The sequence below is a fragment of the Haliotis asinina genome, chromosome 14 (assembly GCF_037392515.1).
Source record: "Haliotis asinina isolate JCU_RB_2024 chromosome 14, JCU_Hal_asi_v2, whole genome shotgun sequence".
Classification (NCBI taxonomy): Eukaryota; Metazoa; Mollusca; class Gastropoda; order Lepetellida; family Haliotidae; genus Haliotis; species Haliotis asinina.
In genome coordinates, this window is record NC_090293.1 from 978,084 (window position 1) to 999,935 (window position 21,852).

General features: G+C 38.7%; 1 protein-coding gene across 1 annotated transcript; it reads right to left on the reverse strand.

Moving 5' to 3' along the window:
- Window positions 1-151: 151 nt before the first annotated feature.
- Window positions 152-16,744, reverse strand: LOC137261249 (dynein axonemal assembly factor 1-like). The gene is made up of 15 exons (XM_067798972.1): window positions 16,592-16,744; window positions 15,929-16,083; window positions 15,087-15,177; window positions 14,021-14,115; window positions 6,689-6,910; window positions 6,432-6,598; window positions 5,908-5,982; window positions 5,490-5,554; window positions 4,903-4,988; window positions 3,947-4,119; window positions 3,466-3,556; window positions 2,875-2,922; window positions 2,543-2,574; window positions 2,110-2,169; window positions 152-1,395 (listed from the first exon to the last, which is right to left on the reverse strand). Exons 2-15 carry the CDS (start codon window positions 16,056-16,058, stop codon window positions 1,018-1,020), a joined length of 1,713 nt encoding a protein of 570 aa, XP_067655073.1. The 5' UTR covers window positions 16,059-16,083; window positions 16,592-16,744; the 3' UTR covers window positions 152-1,017.
- Window positions 16,745-21,852: the final 5,108 nt, after the last annotated feature.

The window sequence follows — 21,852 nt, forward strand, 5'->3', positions numbered from 1 at the left end:
ATCTGACCCACACCAGCCATATCTGAATCTTAAGGTTGTCCACCCGCATTAAGCCACGATACAACCAAAACTGGCATCAAACCAAAGTCACTGGAGCACCCCACTTATAAATAATGTAAGGAAACACAAAATTCAGGTCCAAAACACAATGTAACCCATTTGACAAACATTTTAATCATTCATTATTTACACATAAATACAGTATAAATTCTTTTGGATTTGAAATGATTTATAAATGCTGGTGAATTCAGTGAAGAAATTCTTAGATATTTATACTGTAAAAGTAAATAGCAATGCACCAAACATAAGACTGGTTTTCAAAGGGAACAGTTCAAAATGTTTACACCTTTCCAGTTCCTTGTAGAGAGTAAACATCTCTATTGTGTGATTACAAGCTTCAAATCTGGATTTCCGATTCACATGACAAGTAATATATTAAGTACTCTTGGATCCTACAGCCACGTTGTGAACTGCACCCACAGCGAGGACTCCTATACTGGCCAGAAACAACTCCCCAGTACAGACAATCAGTCCCTGTTGCTAACACCATGCTTGGTTCCACAGTGTGTTTTAGTAGCTAGGCAATGTTGACATCAGCAGTCAGCATCTGACATCACATGTTCTCAAGTTCCTGTGCAAAGCAGGCACCACACATATTCAGCAGATATGCATTGCTGGCACCACAACGCCCACGTGTTGCAGGGCCAGAGTTGGGGAGTACCCTAGTGGTGCCCAGTTACAAGCAGGCTGTCATACATGAAACATGTTTCTATGGATGATAACAAAAGCATGACTGTCACAAGGAACAACCAGGATGAGGATGTGGCAGAGCCAGGATTTGTGTTCACAGGGTGATTGGTTTAGCATCACACTTGAACACAATCTTTGGCCAGGAACCACCCCTGTGGGTTTCCATGAAGGGATGAGATGGATATGCAGACCCAGTGAAATGATTGAGTGGCAAATGGTGGATGTTGAGTGAAGGGCTGTTGATCAATGTCACTATCACATTTCTCTTCAATCTAGTTCCTCAAATATGCTCCCTGTTTCAATACGAGGATCAGAGGTGTCTGTCTCCTCCTCAGAGTTGCCATCTTCAGAGGGGGAAAGCATCTTGCCAACACCTGCCAGTAAGTTGGACGTCAGTTGTGTTTTCTGGTGCTTGGGTAGCCCAAAGTCTGGGATCACCTGGTCCAGGGAGACAGCATTAGAATCAACTGGAAGGTCACTTTCAGGCTGACTTATCTCCCCTGTGTCTGGAATCTCCTCAATCAACGCTTTCTTTGGACATGACCTTGGAAGTTCTGTCACAAGGGGTGGTAACCCTGCTCTCACTTCTTCCAACTCTGCACATTCATCATCATCATTGAGAATCTCAATCATTGGCTTGTATGACTGAAACAGAAAAAAAACAGGTAAACATTACATTTACAGTTAGTGGTCAATTCAAATCATTAGGAGTGTGTGACAATGGTGACTGCAAGGGCACTTGAATGAGTGATAATGTTCATGATATGTTTCGCTGGCAGAGTGGGTTAATCATATTTTAAAGAAGTTTTAAAGTATCAAATATATGTAACCATCTACTCATGGATCCCATTCATATGTTTGATAAATGTACGTCAGATGCTACAGGGTTACATGTCATGAGACCATCAAGTCAGGTCACATTTCATGTGTGAGGGCCAGACACTGGTAAATGGTTTGGAGAAGACCAGATGTTGGTGTAATGTTTCAGATATTGGGCTGTGATGCTGGTGTAATGTTTCAGAGATTGGGCTGTGATGCTGGTGTAATGTTTCAGAGATTGGGCTGTGATGTCAGCATATACTCCATGAGGTGGGTCACTGATTTTGAAACTAGAAAGGCACATGTTATTTACAAGTCCGAAAGAGAACAGATTGATATTCATCACTGCTCTAACTTCTCCATCCTTCCTCCCCCTGAAGCAGCAAGTGGGCTCAGAACTACAGTAACCCAATACAACAAGCCTGTACTGCCTTAACTCTGATACAAGTCTTTGCAGAACAATACGACACGGATCACTCATTTCAGGATTCCAGTTAGTTCTGATGGTATTTTAGTTTGCTTGTTAAAAACATATGTCACCTTTTCTACATCTTCAGGTACAAGTTCAGTTACATCCACGTCTTCAAGTTCAGGGAGATCCTACACAAATAAACAGATTTTCTTTATGCAGAAAATATCACAGTCGCTGTGATAAAGCAAAATAAGAAACAAGAACACAGATGGAGAATGAGACATTACTCTTGAAACATGTTCCTGTGTACACTGTGTATTCCTTTTCAGAATGTTTGACCATAAATAAATCATCAGCAACACAAACATAGATATGAACTAACTGATCTCTATGGCTCTGGGAGGCTGACAGCAGCTGGTATATAATCAGTTCTGGACCAGACAAACCTTCAGCTGATGGTCAGAAGTACAGACTGTCCTTACATCAAGTAAGACACAACATGCCATGTATTACAAACAAAAGAGACTGTTCTAACACCAGGTGTCATGTAGCATCACTTACATCAGTTACTTCTGATGGTTTATCTGCATCATCTGGAACAAAGATATTGAGTCAGGGTTACAACTGTCACGTACATGAGAGAGAGACAGTGACTGGAGACAAGAAGACTGCACTCCAGCGATACTTACTTTATCAATGTAATACCTTATGTAGTGGCGGCAATGTATTACAGGTGTGTAGGTCAATCTCAAACAACTTGATTGTTCCTTGTACTTGAGGCTGTTTGTCAACAAGGATGAACTGACCATACTGTGGCTACTGCTCAGTTTACAAGTGTTATGTTGGTTACTATTGGAGCTACTTATAGCAGAGATTGTTGAGGTTTTAATTACCCATTTCTGTTATGAAAAGTCGAGTGCTTTCATCATCCTGTTCAACTTCTGCAAAGTAAGACATTAAAGTTATTTAACCTTTTACTACCACTGTTTGATATATACATTTTCAAGCAAAAGTAATATTGTACGCAGCACGCAATGACATTACACATCACTGAAGTAAAGCTAGAGTATGTTTATTGTTTGTGTTATTGTCACACATAACAGAGTTTTTGACATGCATAGAGTTTCATGTATCTGTATCCCAGCACAAGGGGAAAGCCACGAAATGATGCAGGTAGCAGATATTGACACTCTGTACAAGCTTACACTGTGGGTATCCTAGCCCATGATCACATGATCCAGACACACCTAAGGGAAGTAACTCTTCACAAGAACAGAAACAGCAGCACAGTAGACAACACTGTCATCCCATGACCCATAAAACAAAACTCTGAATGAAAAGTAAAGAATGTATTGACACATTGATGTCCCAAAATATTTGACTGAAATTCATCAATTCAAAAAGAAGACATATTGAGCAAGGTTAGTATCAAATACCAGCACTTGGTAACAATATTTTACTGACAACACATATGGTCAACTTACTGTCTGTGGAAAAGATGCCCTGCTCCACCTGCTGCTTCCGTGCTCCAACTACTGGCATGTCCTCTGAGGTCAGGTCCTCGATCAACTCTTCCTGCAAGATTGTCACAATCACAAATTCAATGCAAAACTTGTCATGTATCTTTTTATCCAATACAAAATTTTATCCAATAACACAGTAAACATTCAAACTTATCTCATGTTCTGTGTCATCAGACTGTCAGATTATCTGTGGATATTCAGCGTCCTTTTCTCTTATTCCACAACAGTTTAGTAAATGTATCTGTCTCCAGTAAACCCCTTCTCCCCAGTGAGAGATTTGAAGACATTATGAGCACATCCGGAATGTCAAATTTTCCACCATCCATTTCTGACATGTTGTGTGTCATCTCGTCAACAAGCTCCTTGTTACCCTCACTGAGTATTCCATCCCTGTACCCCCTTTAGGGGTGTCCCATCCCTACAGTGGTGCCCCACCCCTCACCTTGTGTTCCCCGTCTTCTGAGGCCTCTCCCTTTAGCTTGTGGGTCCCATACAACCAGTCTACAGTGCTTGGATCTACTTCCACCTTCTCCGTGATTCCTTTTGCAGCATTCTTCTCATTCAGCTCAGCCTCAATCCGTTGAGCCTCATGGTGTTGTCTGATCTTGAGCAGAGCTGCAACAATGAGGGGAGAACTGACAGGGTTACGAGTGTGTATTTTCTGTATATTTTGTTATTAATTAAGTAATAATTATTATTGGGTCACAAAATTTGGTGTTTTGAATATTAAATATGATGGGTCACATTTCGTTTTAATAACTGGTCAACACTTTTAGCATTCTTGTTTTCCAGAATTTATCTGCTCCTATTTTCTATGTGTCTACTTCCGGGAGACTTATTCGAGGACATTCTACAGTGTTGACGATGTTCGTTTGTGCCCGAACTTTCGGGAAATGGCTAAATATATATATATCAGCTGGTTGCCGTGTTGCGACATTTGTGGAGTTTATATCATCTGCATCTGTCAACGCCTGAATCTACATCACCCGCTGTCAGACAGATTGTTGTGTTTACATTCTGCATCTAGTTGATTATCTCTCGTACTGAGACTTCGGTGAGTTTGCTATATTGCATTTTGTGACTGACTTAGATTTTGTCTCATTTGTGTTGAATTTGTAATCAGCATTGTGAAATTGACTTGTGACTTTGTATACCTTGCTCTCGTTGCATAATAATACAATTTGAATGTTTATGACTTGTCTTTGTTCTGTTTTGCTGTTTCACACGGGGATTTCTTACATCGCTTGTCAGGACAAATTCTTAACCGTAACAACAGGTACTTGGACACAACAACACATGTACTGGGGATTGTCAGTATATACTCAGCCTCAGGCCATAAAAGCATACTCAATTCTTAGCTCCTTGGGAAGTATCCAACCAGATGCAGTATGTTCTTACCATCCACACTGTCCTGAATCTTCCTGCGCTCCTTGTCAGCCCAGCGCTGTCTCTCCTCTCTCTCTGCCTCCACACCTCCAACAGCCCTGAGGACAAAGTAGCACAACTTGACTTACAGTGACATGGCCGACTCTGACCTTCATCTCCACTCCCTCTCTTCTCCCACCCACCACCATCACTGGTGTCACACTTCACTGCTGTTCATCCTTAGACAGGTGTGAATGACATGCTTGCTATCAGCTTCACAAAAAGTGTTAGTGAGCCTGGTACATCATTTGGTTGCCTTTCACAGAGATGTATCAGGTATGGCACATTTTTTTGGTTGCTTCTGGCATAGTGCTGGCACTATACTGTGATACTGTTTGTTGATAGCATTTTATACTGTGTTAGCAGGTATGGCATGTTTGTTTGTTGTTTGTAGTATAGTATTACTAGTGCAGCATGTTTGTTGGTTGTTTCTCAGATAGCGGTACGGGGTATTCCATGTTTGTTGGTTGCTTCTGAGATAGTGGTACTGTGAGTACACAATGTTTGTTGACTGTTTCTAAGACAGTGGTAGTGGGTACAACAGGCAGTCTGATACATACCAGGCCTCGGCACAGGCTCTTTCTTTTGGGAAAACAGGACGGTCATCCAGGTGCCTGAGGTCCTTCTGTATGCAGATGAACACATACATGCATGATCTCATGGACATCTGAATGAAATTTTCAAATTTATGGAAGTACACCTATTAATATTCAAACATTATCCATTTAACCCATTTGTTGGTTTTCCCCACTGAAGGTAACTATGACATGCTTGGTCAGTAACTGAGACTAAGATCAACTTCAAAGAGACTACAATCAACATCACAGAGACTTCCATCACCAAGGAATCAACCTCACAGAAGAGGCCAGAGTCACCACTTACAAAGACATATCACCAACAGATGTTAGTTATGTATATATGAAAAGGAAGGTGGTGCTTAATTCTTTGCCAGTTGTCTATAATGGAAAGTCAACTCACCACCCTGACAATGATTGTCTTTCTGTAGTTCTTGATGTCCTTGATGACAGGGTTCCCTGTCAGCGTCAACACACGCTGCAACACATAATACCACACATGATGCAAGGCAGAGCTAATTTGTCACTTTCAAGACTCAGCGAAACCACAAGAGATAGTTAAATCATAAACAGAATTAGTGAGGGAGAGTGAGCCTAATGTAGGATGAAACCCTGACTCAAGGTAGCCAACACAGGGGCGGATACAGCTTTTTGAGAGAGTAGGGGTCGCACACTATTTTAGAGAAGGGCGGGGGGTGCACGCTTTATTTCCAGTGAGTTTCGTTGGTCATTTAACAAAATTTCAGGACAAAGAGGGGATGAACACGCCTGCACCCCACATCTGGATCTGCCTATGATGGAGACTGACCACTATCGGGGTATCTATGAGATCAAGTAATACGTCAACAAAGTTCAAGATAAGTCTGTAAAGTTAAGCAGATTCTGAGTGGTCAACACAGCTCATGGCACAAAAGGGTACAAACTCACCAGTTCCTCCATCTGCTCAAAGATGTCCACGATGGCTGGGTCCTCTAACTTGTTGTGAGAAAGGTCAAGGACCCCCAGGTTTTTGCAGTGAACAAGTTCCCGTATATCATCAGCTGTCTTCAGTCGGTTGTGGCTGATGTTGAGTGTATGCAGGACTGGCAGACAAGCTGTTGAACAGTGAGAAGCACAAGTGAATATCAGGTCTTTCTCAACAGAAGATGGTGATCAGGTTCAGATACTGACAGATAGTCACTCACCTATATTCTCGATGCGCCTGATGCTGTTGTTGCTGACGTTGAGGGAGTCCAGCTGCTGGAGCTGCTCCAGGTTTTTTATCTCAGTCAGTAGATTCTGCTGCAGGTACAGACATCGCAACTGGGTCTGATGCTCCAGGTTTTCAATCTTCCGGATGCCATTGCACTCCAGCCATAGGCACTTCAGCCCTGTGTACGCCTCTAGGTTCTCCAGCCTCAGTATACCTAACATAATAAGCATAAAACATCTCAGACAAGTCACATTCACAGATACATCACAGACATGTCACAGATGCATCACACTTAACATAATATTCCATAAATGCTTCTGAAAATGTTACGTATATCTGTTTGTGGTATATCACAAACATTAGTAATATAACATACACCTGTCATATGTATGTGAACCCTTCAATACGACTGACATCAGTTTCTATGGTGATTATGAGCCTGGAGTAGAAGTCTGTTTGTTATAATCATCTTGAAAATGAATCGTCTTGAGATGTGTTTACAAACTCAGCGTGTATATTGATTAAATTGCTCGTATACGATAACACCTCACATAAAGACTGTCCCATGTGCTGGGTGAAGTTATACAATAGACATACGTTACTTCTGTAGCATATGCAAAGATTTAATAGTTGTCGCAGGATTACTATGGACGAAGTTGGCTAAGTTTTGATTCATGCAAGATGCAATGGTGGTAGGGGTTATATCAAGGATAATCTACAACAGGGATAGGTTGTTCGCTTGCTTTCTTTACCATTTGTACTAATTAACATGTGCTGCGTCATGCTCCAACGGACTTGGCTTGTTCTCTTTTTATCACTGCATATGAAAGACTTCTGGTTAAAAAAAGACTTGTGGTTAATTAATACCAAGCACTTAAAAGTCACTAAAAAGCCGTCTGCTTCTCTCTCGCCCGCAAACGAAACCACAGACAGGTTACGTAACTCTGTCGCCAGAGCCCTCCAGTGACGTCATAGAAGGAACGATTTTCAATTAGTTGTATAGAAAATGTGTAGGAAGCTTGTCATTTTGCTGATTTCTTGACGTAACCAAAGACATGCCGAATTGTTGTGTTGCCGTCAATTGCTCCTTGGGGTCGGCTGATGGTGTCACTATGCACAGATTTCCTCCGGACCTCCTAGTTTGTGCTTAAATTGGTTGTATGTGTGTGCGAAGCGAGCGTCGTGGAAGACACTAAATCGGATGGTTCACCCCTACCACATTTCCAGGACAGAAAATGGAGTTCAAGTTTCATCGAGTTTATAAAATCAAGACTGCTTACTATACATTGCTGACCAAAAGGATTTTGCATGAATATAACGCGAGGTTGTGGTCGAAGTGATAATATTATCATAAGTAATATTATATTGACCCCGGCCTCGCTTCCAAGAGTAATATTGTTATGTTATAAGCAATGTCATGTAAAATCCTATTGTCCATCAACAAGGTACATATTTTACTACCAGTGAAAAGTAATTTTGATTTTGTAAGTCAGTGAAAACAAACTTAAATAGCATTCATCCTCTGACAGGGTGCTGCCATTTTTGAAAATTGTGAAGTCGCGGAATAAAGTCCATTTGAATTAATGAGATTATGGTTTATTTTCATCAAGTTAGAATATCAAAACTACTTTCCACTAGTAGTTAAATATGTATTTGAATCATGACCAAAAGGAGTTTGCATGACACAACCTGTAACAAAACATAAGTGAGGTCAGGGTCGAAGTGAAAATACTGCACAATAAATTTCTTCACTTGCTAAATTTACTTGGTTTGTAAACGTTCACACACCATTATGTAGACACTTGTCAATATATGTCTTTATATTTGGTCTCATAATCCTAATTACTTTACAATCATACTTGCATGCATTTTGAAACTTAATAAAAGGAAGCAATCTGCGAATGTATAACAGGAATGTAATATCTAGACATTTCATAGTTTGCTTATATGAATCATTATTCGCACGCACGCCCTAGTGTATGTTGTCTGTATTATTACACTTCACAATGAAAACAATGATCCTGTTGAAAGCTGCAACAACTTAACAAAAACAAAATGCAAATATTAAAATCAAAACAAATTAAAGTTATAGGAACAATGCCAGGCTTTTACAGTCATGCCCCATGTATCCGAACCTCAGATATCCGAAAAACCCGCCTTCTGAACGAAAATTCCTTAAAACAAATTCACAACGTTGTAAAATTACTCACTTATCCAGAAATCTGTTTTTTTTTGGAACTGTACGGTCATTTTCACATACAAAACACCAATTTATGTACATTGTTTGTCTCATATATCCAGATGGCTGAGCACTGTATGTTTACACACGCGATTACCAAGGGCCTTGTGTGACGTAACATGAAAGAAGTCGTCAGTCTTTGAAGCGTGAGAAGATTAACTACCTCTGAGGCGTGTCAATTTGTAGGTCACTATAATTACTCTGAGAAACATTTTTTGTCAGTCGATCAAACAAACAAGCATAAACGGAATGCCATTTCAGCGAGGGAAAAGAGAGAAATTTGTAGATACAAGGAGCAGTATCCCTCAGCAAGCCTAGAAACCCTTACTAGACATTTTGGCACAGAATTTGGTCACACCATTGGCAAGTCAACAATCAGAGACATTCTAAAAGACAAATCAAAATGGCTAGAAATTCTTGAAAGCTCATCGGAGTTGTAATGTGCTCGGAATGCTAAACATAAGAAGATGGAAGAAGTAGTTTATCTTTGGATTTCTGATGTGACCGTCAATGACGAAATGTTAATCGAAAAAGCACATGCAATTGGTGATAGCATGGGTATCAGAGACTTTGCTTATTCTCGTGGCTAGTTAACATGGTTTAAGTCTACACATTGTGTATGAAGCAGGAAATATGAAGGTGAAGTGGCAAGTGCTGACAAAGAAGCTGTGATTTAGGGCTGAGAAGATCTAAAGAAGGCAGTTGAAGACTATAAGGCACAAGACATCTTCAATGTAGACGAAACTGGATTATTCTTCAAACTTGGACCGAATCAGACACTTGCATCTCAGCCTGTCAGCGGTACAAAATGCTCTAAAGAACGAGTCAACATAGCATTGTGTGCAAATAGACTGGATATTTATATAGCCCACATATCCACGCACTAGTGCATGCTCAAGGCGCTGGTATTTTTCCCTCGATCACAGGATGTCAATCTCAACTCCCTGGGGATCATACAGCTCTTGCTGCCACTAGGCGCACCAAGTTTATTTTGGCTCTCTCATCCTAACGAGGTACCCAATTGACAGCTGGGTGGACTGGGACACATAGTCATAGCACTTTGTCCAAGTTTACTGCACGTTGCTGTACCTGCAACTAGGTGTATGCACGTGTTCATGTGGCCACCATCTGGTCATATACCAACGGATTCGTGGGTTCTTTTAAGTGCACAGGGTTGTGTACTGTACACTAGGGGTTGTGACAACACTGAAAGAGTCTGCACACAAAGTTGACTCCAGGGTTTTTACACCCGGTCACAGGTGGGCTCGATCCCGAAACCTCAACCTCTCTGGATCACTAGCCTGGCGCCTTAGCCAGCTCGCCCACCATGCCCCATCTGCCAAATGCAGATGGTTCACTAAAAATCAAACCCTTTGTGATTGGCAAGGCTTAGCGTACCCGCTGTTTCAGTAATGACTTTAATCCGGAAGTTTATGTTAGGTACAGGAACAATGCCAAAGCGTGGATGACTTCAGAACTCTTTCGTGATTGGTTACTATCATCTGACAGACAGATGAGATTGAGAGTTAGGCTTGTCATATTATTGATGGATAATGCAGCTAGCCACACCCACAATGTGAAGCCGACACATGTCAAATTACACTTTCTGCCGCCCAACACAACAGCACACATACAGCCGATGGATGCTGGAATACTCCATGCTTTCAAAGCACATTACCACAAGCTTGTTGTGAGGCATTTCATCGAGTGTATTGACACAGACCAGACTCCAGCTGTCAACATACGCATTGCAATCCGGATGATCAAGCAAGCCTGGACAGCTGTGAGCAAAAAGACAATTGCTCACTGCTTTCGTTATGTGGATATAAAATCAAATGAGGACGCACAAAAAGACATGGCCTTGTCGGAACTTCGCGATGCACTATGATCCTATCCACAAGTTGCAACTGTGACTGTTACTGCCGATGACCTTGTCAATGTCGAGAGAGACGAAGTGACCGGCAAATCTTTGAATGACACTGACATCCTCAAAGCAGTGTGTTCGGGCAGGGCAGCTGATGATGATGATGATGATGAAGTTGAGCAGGTGCCACCTCACCCGTGTCTCACAAGGAAGCTCGTGTTTGCCTTGATCAGCTGATTAGCTATTACAAGTGTGCAGGCGACACTGAGAACCTTGAAGTGTTACTTAAAGGAAAGTCTTCCTGCTTTTCGACACAACCAGTGCAAAAAGCTATGACTGATTTTTTCAAGCGAGCATGAACAGGTATGAGACATTGTAATTTGTATGCACTGATATAATGCACTGTGTAATCAATAAAGATTATGTCTGATGCCTACTATGTCCGTTTCTTTGTACATTTCTTTGTACATATGGCCCGTGATTCAGATATCCGACAATTAGCTTATCCAGATGATTTCAATAAAAACACAAGCGTACGGGGCACGACCGTACCTTGTCCCAGTAATGTATCCATTAATGTCCACAAAAACGAGTGATATATAATTCATCTGTAGATTTCCCAAGTGATGTGTCTTTCAACAGTCTAATATACGAAAATGTGATGTATCATTTCAGGTTTTTCACATTGCTGTATAACCTCATTGGTCACCCAAGATAGAACACCTGGCAACTGATTGCATAATGTACGTCATTCTTTTAAAAAAGTAATTTAGTTAGCCAATAATGAGCAATCAATCAATGTATTGGCAGTTAATCCTTTGAAAGAAGGGTGTTGTTTTTACATAGACACAGACACGACAGAGTGTATTCAGTATAGATTAGTAAATATACATACATAAACACTACCTTTTGACAATTCCCCCATTTAAATCCACATAAGAGTAATTAATCAATCAGCGTCTTATCAGTTAATACTTTCATCGATCCAGACACAAGCAATGCCAAATGGGGGCCTTTGTCGGGTAATCCAAGTGGCGTTACCACTAATTGTACCTGTTATAAGTTCATTAACTGAGCTTCAAGTGAATGATGACAAATAACGTGTAGGTTTATACCACCTAACACGGATTACAACCTAGCAACACCAAGTGATTTTGACAGAATCGTCTTTGAAAACAACGGTTGTAACTCGGAAACTAGGGAAAACTAAATGATAGTAGATTGTGAGAACATATAGTTTTCATTTTTCAAAACAGCTGTCACAATTTCAGGTTTGTACAAACCTGTAAATGAAATAGTTTTCCCCCTGAAATGTAGATAAATTCTGCATAGACCCTCATATCGATACCTACTATTACATCAAGGAGAGGCTCCGCTTTGATTGGTTGAAAATTTGTCTGCAGGTGAGAATTGTGCACTGTTGTCAAAAAGGTCGATTTAAGGTAAGTAAAGATCGAAATGAGCAGTTTTAATGACAGGGTTTAATTTAAAACGATGTCACTGAGTGATTTATGCATCTACACCCCCCAGAGTATATGTGATCTTTAACAGAACTTCAGAGATTTTTTGTATCAGTCGGAATTTTACAATGAATGAATGAATTATAGTAAGAATTAAGAGCAAGAATTATATGTGAATGAATGAAATAAATAAAGAAAAAGAATTAAAAAAAAAGTACATATGTGAATGAATGAAAGAATAAATGATACACCCTTGCCATCCCTCCCAAAACATATTAAATAACACAAAAGTATTGCTAGAACATGTGTTAACATCAAATGTCCTTTTTAAAAAATCTACTTTGAGACATTTTTGTTGACATTAATAATTAATTCAGAATGGCATGGACATTAACAAAATGTTAACTCACACTGTCACACACCCCTAGAAAACAGAAAGTGTAAAACTGTCACAAAGCATTGGAAACACCGTTCCAGTTTTGTCAAACAATAAGATCAACAAGAAGGAAAGAAGTTATAGAACTATAACCCTCAAGCATCAATGGCTGATCAGATCAAATCAGCAATATGGCACATTTTTCACACACCTCAAATACACCCTAAAATGTTCTTTTAGATTATGAAACTATCACTATTTCTTGCAAACACAGTAACTTTTTCTTAAGTTAAAAAACTGTCACTATTACTTGCAAATACCTTTAAACTAAAGGTAGGTTTCCTTCCTAAAAGTTAAACGAATGTGTGAAAGAATTTTTTTCAACTCTATTTAATCGATCTTCGCGGTGAATCAAGAATGAGAAGCCAGTGAGCTATAACATACCGACTTGAAACACTACTACAAATCTACTGTCCTAATACTCACACTAATACCAATTATTTAACTTAAACTGAAGTGACAAAATAGTTAACTTATCTTCTACATGTAGGTTTTCAGTAGTCAAAACCTCAGCGAACTTAATCAGCTACAAATACTACACTGCCACCATATTGGTTACACTGGTTACATAACAACCCAACGGCATAAGTTCAGGGGCTTTTCGAGGAGTTTCCTCTCCTTCTGTATATAGTCTCCATGGTTATATTACTTTCAAAATGTTCCAGAACTTAGTGCAGAGATGAATATGCTAATATTTCTTTCTACCAGTATACGTTTCAAATGAAATAAAGCACTTTTTCATGTGCGATGAATTGTTTTTGCGTAACTGGCATATGTAAACAGCCAGGCCAGGGCGTGGTTTTCCTGCTTTCCCTATGTTTCATGTGCCACCCAGTACACATCAACCTAGGATGATTGTGAATATTTTGTCGCTCAAAAGATTGATCGTTTGATCAAATGAATATTAGACAGAAATAATCAACTTTACAACTTGCAGAATACAAGGTTCATCCATGGTAATCTATTCAGAGCAAATGACGAAAGGATGGCATCCAAGACTGAGAAACCTGGTCATTCATGACTGTCAGGTACCCCAACCACAATGGGATTTTACAAGACACTTAAATTACCCCATATCCTGTTCGCACCCAATCGACTTGGTTCCATGGTGACTGAATTAATTAGGGGAAGCGCTTCAGTTAGTACCGCGAGGCACACCATCTTGGGAACAAGAGGCGATAGGCCGTCTCTCATTCATGTTACGTCTCAGACTGCTCAAGTCACAGATTCATCAGGTGGGAGGTAGACTGTAGAAGTTAAAAGGTGGAAGGTATACTGTGTGAGTTACACTGCTTGAGTTACACTGTGCAAGGTCTGACACCCACCTTTATAGTGCAGATACAAGACATCGTTGAGTTCAGGCGTCAAGTATAGTTTGTTGTCCTTGCAGTGTTGCCGTAGGAACGTCTTTGTCAGAATACTGAAACATTGGTACAACACAGGCTAACTCAGTAAGTTCATAGTCATACATAGACTCCCTGAATCTACAAAACAATTGAAATGAAAGCCAAGAGTGATACACCTTTAGAAATTAAGCTTTTGCAGGCTCCACTGGGATTCTAGTTTCTATTTTACAGATACGAAATTTCAAATTAGATCACTTTCACTGTTACCAGACCTTACATATAACAGAAATCATAACCACTGAAAATCTTTCACGCTAACATTTATCATGACAAATACCTCAGACACAGTCACTATAATAAGTGTATTTTGATTGACAACAGATGCTAAACAGAACTTTACAACAACATTACTGGGTACAATCAATATTTTCTACCATGACTTCAGTAGATACTGGATCGTGACTGGCTGAGCAAAGTCATTCACAGGTAGATAATCACATTATATACCACTGATTTTCCAATACCATTTGACTTTTCAAAAATTGTAATAACACAGTTATGGTAGAATGGAGACAAATGTATTGTGTTGGAAAATCAGAGGTATGTAACAAAATTATAATAGCTCTAAATTTTCATTTAAAACCTCACACTATGTGTTTGTTTTTAAAACTAATTTAGAACTACTATAATTTTGTTATATACCTCTGATTTTTCAACACAGAATGTTTATCTCCTAAATGTCATAGCTGCTGGTCAGAGAGAAGGTGATGACAGGCCTGCAAATGAGCCTACAAACAAGATGATGATATGATTTCCTAAACTGAGCAAAAACATTGACGGTAACATCAACAGTAATATCATTTTACTAATACAGCTACAACAGGCACAGTGATGTCATTTCCAAAGTGATGATACAATAGGGATGGTGATGACATTTCTAAAGATGATAGAAGAGGGACAGTAACATTATTTCCAAAACATGGCTGCAAAAGGGGTCAACATGATAAACAATGATACACTGAATAGCCAAGGAAATTTCACTAACTTTGGTATTTTCTTTTCCTCCACCTCGGTGTTGTTCTGAGAAGACTTCTCCTTGTCCTCTGTGTCTCCATCAACAGTCACCTCTGTCACACCTGTTACCATTGTTACCATGAATTATATTCTTCACTCATGTACCATAGAATACTGACACAGTATTTACCACTTAATATGTGCTGTGGTGAAATATTGATTACATTTATCCTCTAACCACATGAAAATACAGAAACATTATGTGTCCCAAACTTTCAAACCTAATCAACAACCAATTACTGTTTATTGAAAAGACTGATTATCTCATCAGCCCAAGCTTGTAATGGAGGAAAGATCTGTCACCAAAATGTTATTTACCATGTTAAAAGTGCTTTATATACATAGTCATTATTGGCACTAGAGGAACAATAATGCTAGTATGTACTGCCTGTAGATTTTCCCAGACTAAACTTAATGCCAAATATGCAACATATCCAGAATTTCAATATTTCTATCAGAACAAGTAGAGATAAATACAATGAAAGAATTAGCACATGAATCTCAACATAACCTCCTAATTCTGCAGTATACTCATTACTATGGCAAATATTTAACTTGCTTAGTTTCAGGGCCAAAATCGACCACAGTTTCATGAATGGTTCACTTCCACAAGAGACAAGTTATACTGGTTAGTGAACAGTTAACACCATTACATCAGTGTCATCCAAGCAAAGTTCTGGTCAAATACAATTCCAGTATTTGTTCCCCATGGTATGTGAAAACAACAAGGGCAGCTACTGACCAAAAATCACATCAAGCAGACTAAACTTTATTTCAGGTTGAGTTTAACTAACATCATGATACATGACTTACTTTCTATTTTACTTTCATCAACAATTTCATCCACCATCTTTATATCCATCTTCTTGATGGTCACTTCAGTCAAAGGGGCTGGGGGGTCTTTTCTGAGAGGAAGGGACTGGATCTCCTCTATTGATGGCATGGCTGTCACTTGTTATATCACGATCCTGAATCATACAAACACGCAATGGTATATGTAACATCAAATTTACACACTTTATAAAGAACGAAGATCTACCATACAGCTGTAACTTTCCGGAGAAAAGCGACATTCCATTTTCCTTTTAACACCATTCGTTGAAAATGTCATAGAGACTGAAAACATAGAGACTGGACAGGCCATACTCGCAAATAATTTCTAACCAGAATATTCCACAACGGATACATGTAATTCAAACTCTTACGTAAAACCTTCCATCCAAGTCGAGATATAACAACATAGCAACAATAATGCTCAGATTCGTACATCCTGTCAACATTCAAAACGAATTACAAAAATCAGCTTGATGAGTAACGAACACAAAATCAAAGGTATTTTTCATACTGTGCATTATGACAGGCGCGTTGTTCTGAATCATTTCATTTCAGAGCGCTTGGCCTTCGTGTTTCTATGGGATGCATACGTTTCTAAACTTCTGCAATACATATGAATAAGAACAAATAAACACAGCAAACCCTTGTGTACGTCTTGCTGTCTGGAAAATCAGTTGGAAATGTTCTCAAACGTCTGTCGATTGTGCAAATCAGGAACGAACATGTGCTCAGTCACAAACGTAAACATCAAAGATGGCTCCTTAACTACCGTTGCTGGGGACTAAAACATAGGTCAAGGGGAGGTAATACAAGGCAGGTGCACGGAACTGGAAAACATAAATTGTTAATTTTGTGTATAAAATATTTCTGTCCATAGATCTCATGTCTGTATACAGTCGTCACTGTTCACTTAACATAAACGTAATCAAAATGAAATAAGTTTGAAATATTCTAAACAAACCATAGCTTTCTTCTTTGAAATTGTATTTCCCTACAAACCACTGGTGAACCAGTGATTTTTAACGAAAGATCAGCTCATGTGAGGGCTCAAGTGGTGTACCAAACAAAATAAATGTGAACTAACTGTCCAGGAATTTGTCATTTCAAAGTTGTAAGAAAATCTGCTAGGACTGTAAGTGTTAATTAACTTTGTAACCATGATTTATATTTGTTTTTGTGAACAGTCAGTTGCAAATTGCATTTGAATTCACAATATCATTTAGAAAGTGGCCATATGTAACATATGTTAGGCTGAGTCCCATCAAGTATTCGAACCCACATCCTCACAGTCAGGCACCTAACTGCACAGAGTCAGCCACTGGTAGTCTAGAATGCGGACTTGGTTTACCCCTCTGATAAGTGTAAACTGACAAAGCAATGAATACACAATGCCATTAAGAAAGTGGTTAAATATAACATTTGTCCAACACTCACAGCTTTTGGCCATGGGAGCCTTGTCATTTACACTTATCAGAGGGGTAAACAAAGTCAGCATTCTAGACTACCAGTAGCTGACTTTGTGTGCTGGCAATTAGATGCCAGATTGTGAGGATGTGGGTTCAAATCCCAGATGGGTCTCCCCTAAACAAATACTAGAATTTGTACTTGACTTAGAGTGAGTATGGTTTTATGCCACTTTTAGCAATATTCCAGCAATATCACGACTGGGGACACCAGAAATTGGCTTCACATATGTGGGGAATCAAACCCGGGTCTTCAGTGTGACAATGGAATGCATTATCCATTAGCATACCACACCTTCCAAATTACTAAGAAAGCCCAATCCTGTCAATTCTTTGAATAAAAACTTCTGAATTTTAGCTTCCAACTTTGAACTAAATACAAAATTATTCCTTATCGTCTGCTTTTCCGAATTACAGATGGTCTCATCTGTAAACACATCTGTCTCCACACATCCAGAATCATTAGTTAACATGTAGATCATGTGCAGTTGATGTACATCAACTGCATGTACATTTGAAGTTGTCCCAGAACAATTGATGTAGGTCTGCCAGGTTGGATGTAGGCCCTGAACATATGATGCATTCGAGCATTTGAAGTTGGTCTCAAACAATGTATATAAGTGTTGCACATTTTATATTGGTGTTGCATCCTTGATGTAAGTCTTGAACATTTCATATAGGTGTTGCATACTTGATGTAGGTCTTGAACATTTCATATAGATGTTTAGGTGTTGCATACCTGATGTAGGTCTTGAACATTTTATATAGGTGGTGCATACTTGATGTAGGTCTTGAACATTTCATATAGGCGTTGCATACTTGATGTAGGTCTTGAACATTTCATATAGGTGTTGCATACTTGATGTAGGTCTTGAACATTTCATATAGGTGTTGCATACTTGATGTAGGTCTTGAACATTTCATATAGATGTTTAGGTGTTGCATACCTGATGTAGGTCTTGAACATTTCATATAGGTGTTGCATACTTGATGTAGGTCTTGAACATTTCATATAGGTGTTGCATACTTGATGTAGGTCTTGAACATTTCATATAGGTGTTGCATACTTGATGTAGGTCTTGAACATTTCATATAGGTGTTGCATACTTGATGTAGGTCTTGAACATTTCATATAGATGTTTAGGTGTTGCATACCTGATGTAGGTCTTGAACATTTTATATAGGTGTTGCATACTTGATGTAGGTCTTGAACATTTCATATAGGCGTTGCATACTTGATGTAGGTCTTGAACATTTCATATAGGTGTTGCATACTTGATGTAGGTCTTGAACATTTCATATAGATGTTTAGGTGTTGCATACCTGATGTAGGTCTTGAACATTTTATATAGGTGTTGCATACTTGATGTAGGTCTTGAACATTTCATATAGATGTTTAGGTGTTGCATACCTGATGTAGGTCTTGAACATTTTATATAGGTGTTGCATACTTGATGTAGGTCTTGAACATTTCATATAGATGTTTAGGTGTTGCATACCTGATGTAGGTCTTGAACATTTTATATAGGTGGTGCATATTTGATGTAGGTCTTGAACATTTTATATGGGTGGTGCATACTTGATGTAGGTCTTGAACATTTTATATAGGTGTTTAGGTGTTGCATACCTGATGTAGGTCTTGAACATTTCATATAGGTGTTGCATACCTGATGTAGGTCTTGAACATTTCATATAGGTGTTGCATACTTGATGTAGGTCTTGAACATTTTATATAGGTGTTTAGGTGTTGCATACCTGATGTAGGTCTTGAACATTTTATATAGGTGTTGCATACTTGATGTAGGTCTTGAACATTTCATATAGGTGTTGCATACTTGATGTAGGTCTTGAACATTTTATATAGGTGTTGCATACTTGATGTAGGTCTTGAACATTTTATATAGGTGGTGCATATTTGATGTAGGTCTTGAACATTTCATATAGATGTTTAGGTGTTGCATACCTGATGTAGGTCTTGAACATTTTATATAGGTGTTGCATACTTGATGTAGGTCTTGAACATTTCATATAGATGTTTAGGTGTTGCATACCTGATGTAGGTCTTGAACATTTCATATAGGTGTTGCATACTTGATGTAGGTCTTGAACATTTTATATAGGTGGTGCATATTTGATGTAGGTCTTGAACATTTCATATAGGTGTTGCATACTTGATGTAGGTCTTGAACATTTCATATAGGTGTTTAGGTGTTGCATACTTGATGTAGGTCTTGAACATTTCATATAGGTGTTTAGGTGTTGCATACCTGATGTAGGTCTTGAACATTTTATATAGGTGGTGCATATTTGATGTAGGTCTTGAAAATTTCATATAGGTGTTGCATACTTGATGTAGGTCTTGAACATTTTATATAGGTGTTTAGGTGTTGCATACCTGATGTAGGTCTTGAACATTTCATATAGGTGTTGCATACTTGATGTAGGTCTTGAACATTTCATATAGGTGTTGCATACTTGATGTAGGTCTTGAACATTTCATATAGGTGTTGCATACTTGATGTAGGTCTTGAACATTTCATATAGGTGGTGCATACTTGATGTAGGTCTTGAACATTTCATATAGGTGTTGCATACCTGATGTAGGTCTTGAACATTTTATATAGGTGTTGCATACCTGATCTAGGTCTTGAACATTTCATATAGGTGTTGCATACTTGATGTAGGTCTTGAACATTTCATATAGGTGTTGCATACTTGATGTAGGTCTTGAACATTTCATATAGGTGTTGCATACTGGATGTAGGTCTTGAACATTTCATATAGGTGTTGCATACTTGATGTAGGTCTTGAACATTTTATATAGGTGTTGCATACTTGATGTAGGTCTTGAACATTTCATATAGGTGTTGCATACTTGATGTAGGTCTTGAACATTTGATATAGGTGTTGCATACTTGATGTAGGTCTTGAACATTTCATATAGGTGTTGCATATTTGATGTAGGTCTTGAACATTTCATATAGGTGTTGCATACTTGATGTAGGTCTTGAACATTTCATATAGGTGTTGCATACTTGATGTAGGTCTTGAACATTTTATATAGGTGTTGCATACCTGATGTAGGTCTTGAACATTTCATATAGGTGTTGCATACTTGATGTAGGTCTTGAACATTTCATATAGGTGTTGCATACTTGATGTAGGTCTTGAACATTTCATAGAGGTGTTGCATACTTGATGTAGGTCTTGAACATTTCATATAGGTGTTGCATACTTGATGTGGGTCTTGAACATTTTAAATAGGTGGTGCATACTTGATGTAGGTCTTGAACATTTTATATAGGTGTTTAGGTGTTGCATACTTGATGTAGGTCTTGAACATTTTATAAAGGTGATGCATACTTGATGTAGTCTTGAACATTTCATATAGGTGTTGCATACTTGATGTAGGTCTTGAACATTTCATAGAGGTGTTGCATACTTGATGTAGGTCTTGAATATTTTATACAGGTGTTGCATACCTGATGTAGGTCTTGAACATTTTATACAGGTGTTGCATACCTGATGTAGGTCTTGAATATTTCATATAGGTGTTGCATACTCGATGTAGGTCTTGAACATTTCATATAGATGTTTAGGTGTTGCATACCTGATGTAGGTCTTGAACATTTTATATAGGTGGTGCATACTTGATGTAGGTCTTGAACATTTCATATAGGTGTTGCATACCTGATGTAGGTCTTGAACATTTCATATAGGCGTTGCATACCTGATCTAGGTCTTGAACATTTCACATAGGTGTTGCATACTTGATGTAGGTCTTGAACATTTCATATAGGTGTTGCATACTTGATGTAGGTCTTGAACATTTCATATAGGTGTTGCATACTTGATGTAGGTCTTGAACATTTCATATAGGTGTTGCATACTTGATGTAGGTCTTGAACATTTTATATAGGTGTTGCATACTTGATGTAGGTCTTGAACATTTCATATAGGTGTTGCATACTTGATGTAGGTCTTGAACATTTTATATAGGTGTTGCATACTTGATGTAGGTCTTGAACATTTCATATAGGTGTTGCATATTTGATGTAGGTCTTGAACATTTCATATAGGTGTTGCATACTTGATGTAGGTCTTGAACATTTCATATAGGTGTTGCATACTTGATGTAGGTCTTGAACATTTTATATAGGTGTTGCATACCTGATGTAGGTCTTGAACATTTCATATAGGTGTTGCATACTTGATGTAGGTCTTGAACATTTCATATAGGTGTTGCATACTTGATGTAGGTCTTGAACATTTCATATAGGTGTTGCATACTTGATGTAGGTCTTGAACATTTCATATAGGTGTTGCATACTTGATGTGGGTCTTGAACATTTTAAATAGGTGGTGCATACTTGATGTAGGTCTTGAACATTTTATATAGGTGTTTAGGTGTTGCATACTTGATGTAGGTCTTGAACATTT

Bases quoted from the DNA above. Each gene is read 5' to 3' on its own strand.
- LOC137261249 (XM_067798972.1), bottom strand. From the start codon at position 16,058: ATGCCATCAATAGAGGAGATCCAGTCCCTTCCTCTCAGAAAAGACCCC. The intron at 3,557-3,946 runs GTGAGGGGTGGG...ACAATCTTGCAG, and splicing joins CAGAAGACGGGGAACACAAG to GAAGAGTTGATCGAGGACCT. The intron at 2,923-3,465 runs GTAAGTTGACCA...CTTACTTTGCAG, and splicing joins GGGCATCTTTTCCACAGACA to AAGTTGAACAGGATGATGAA.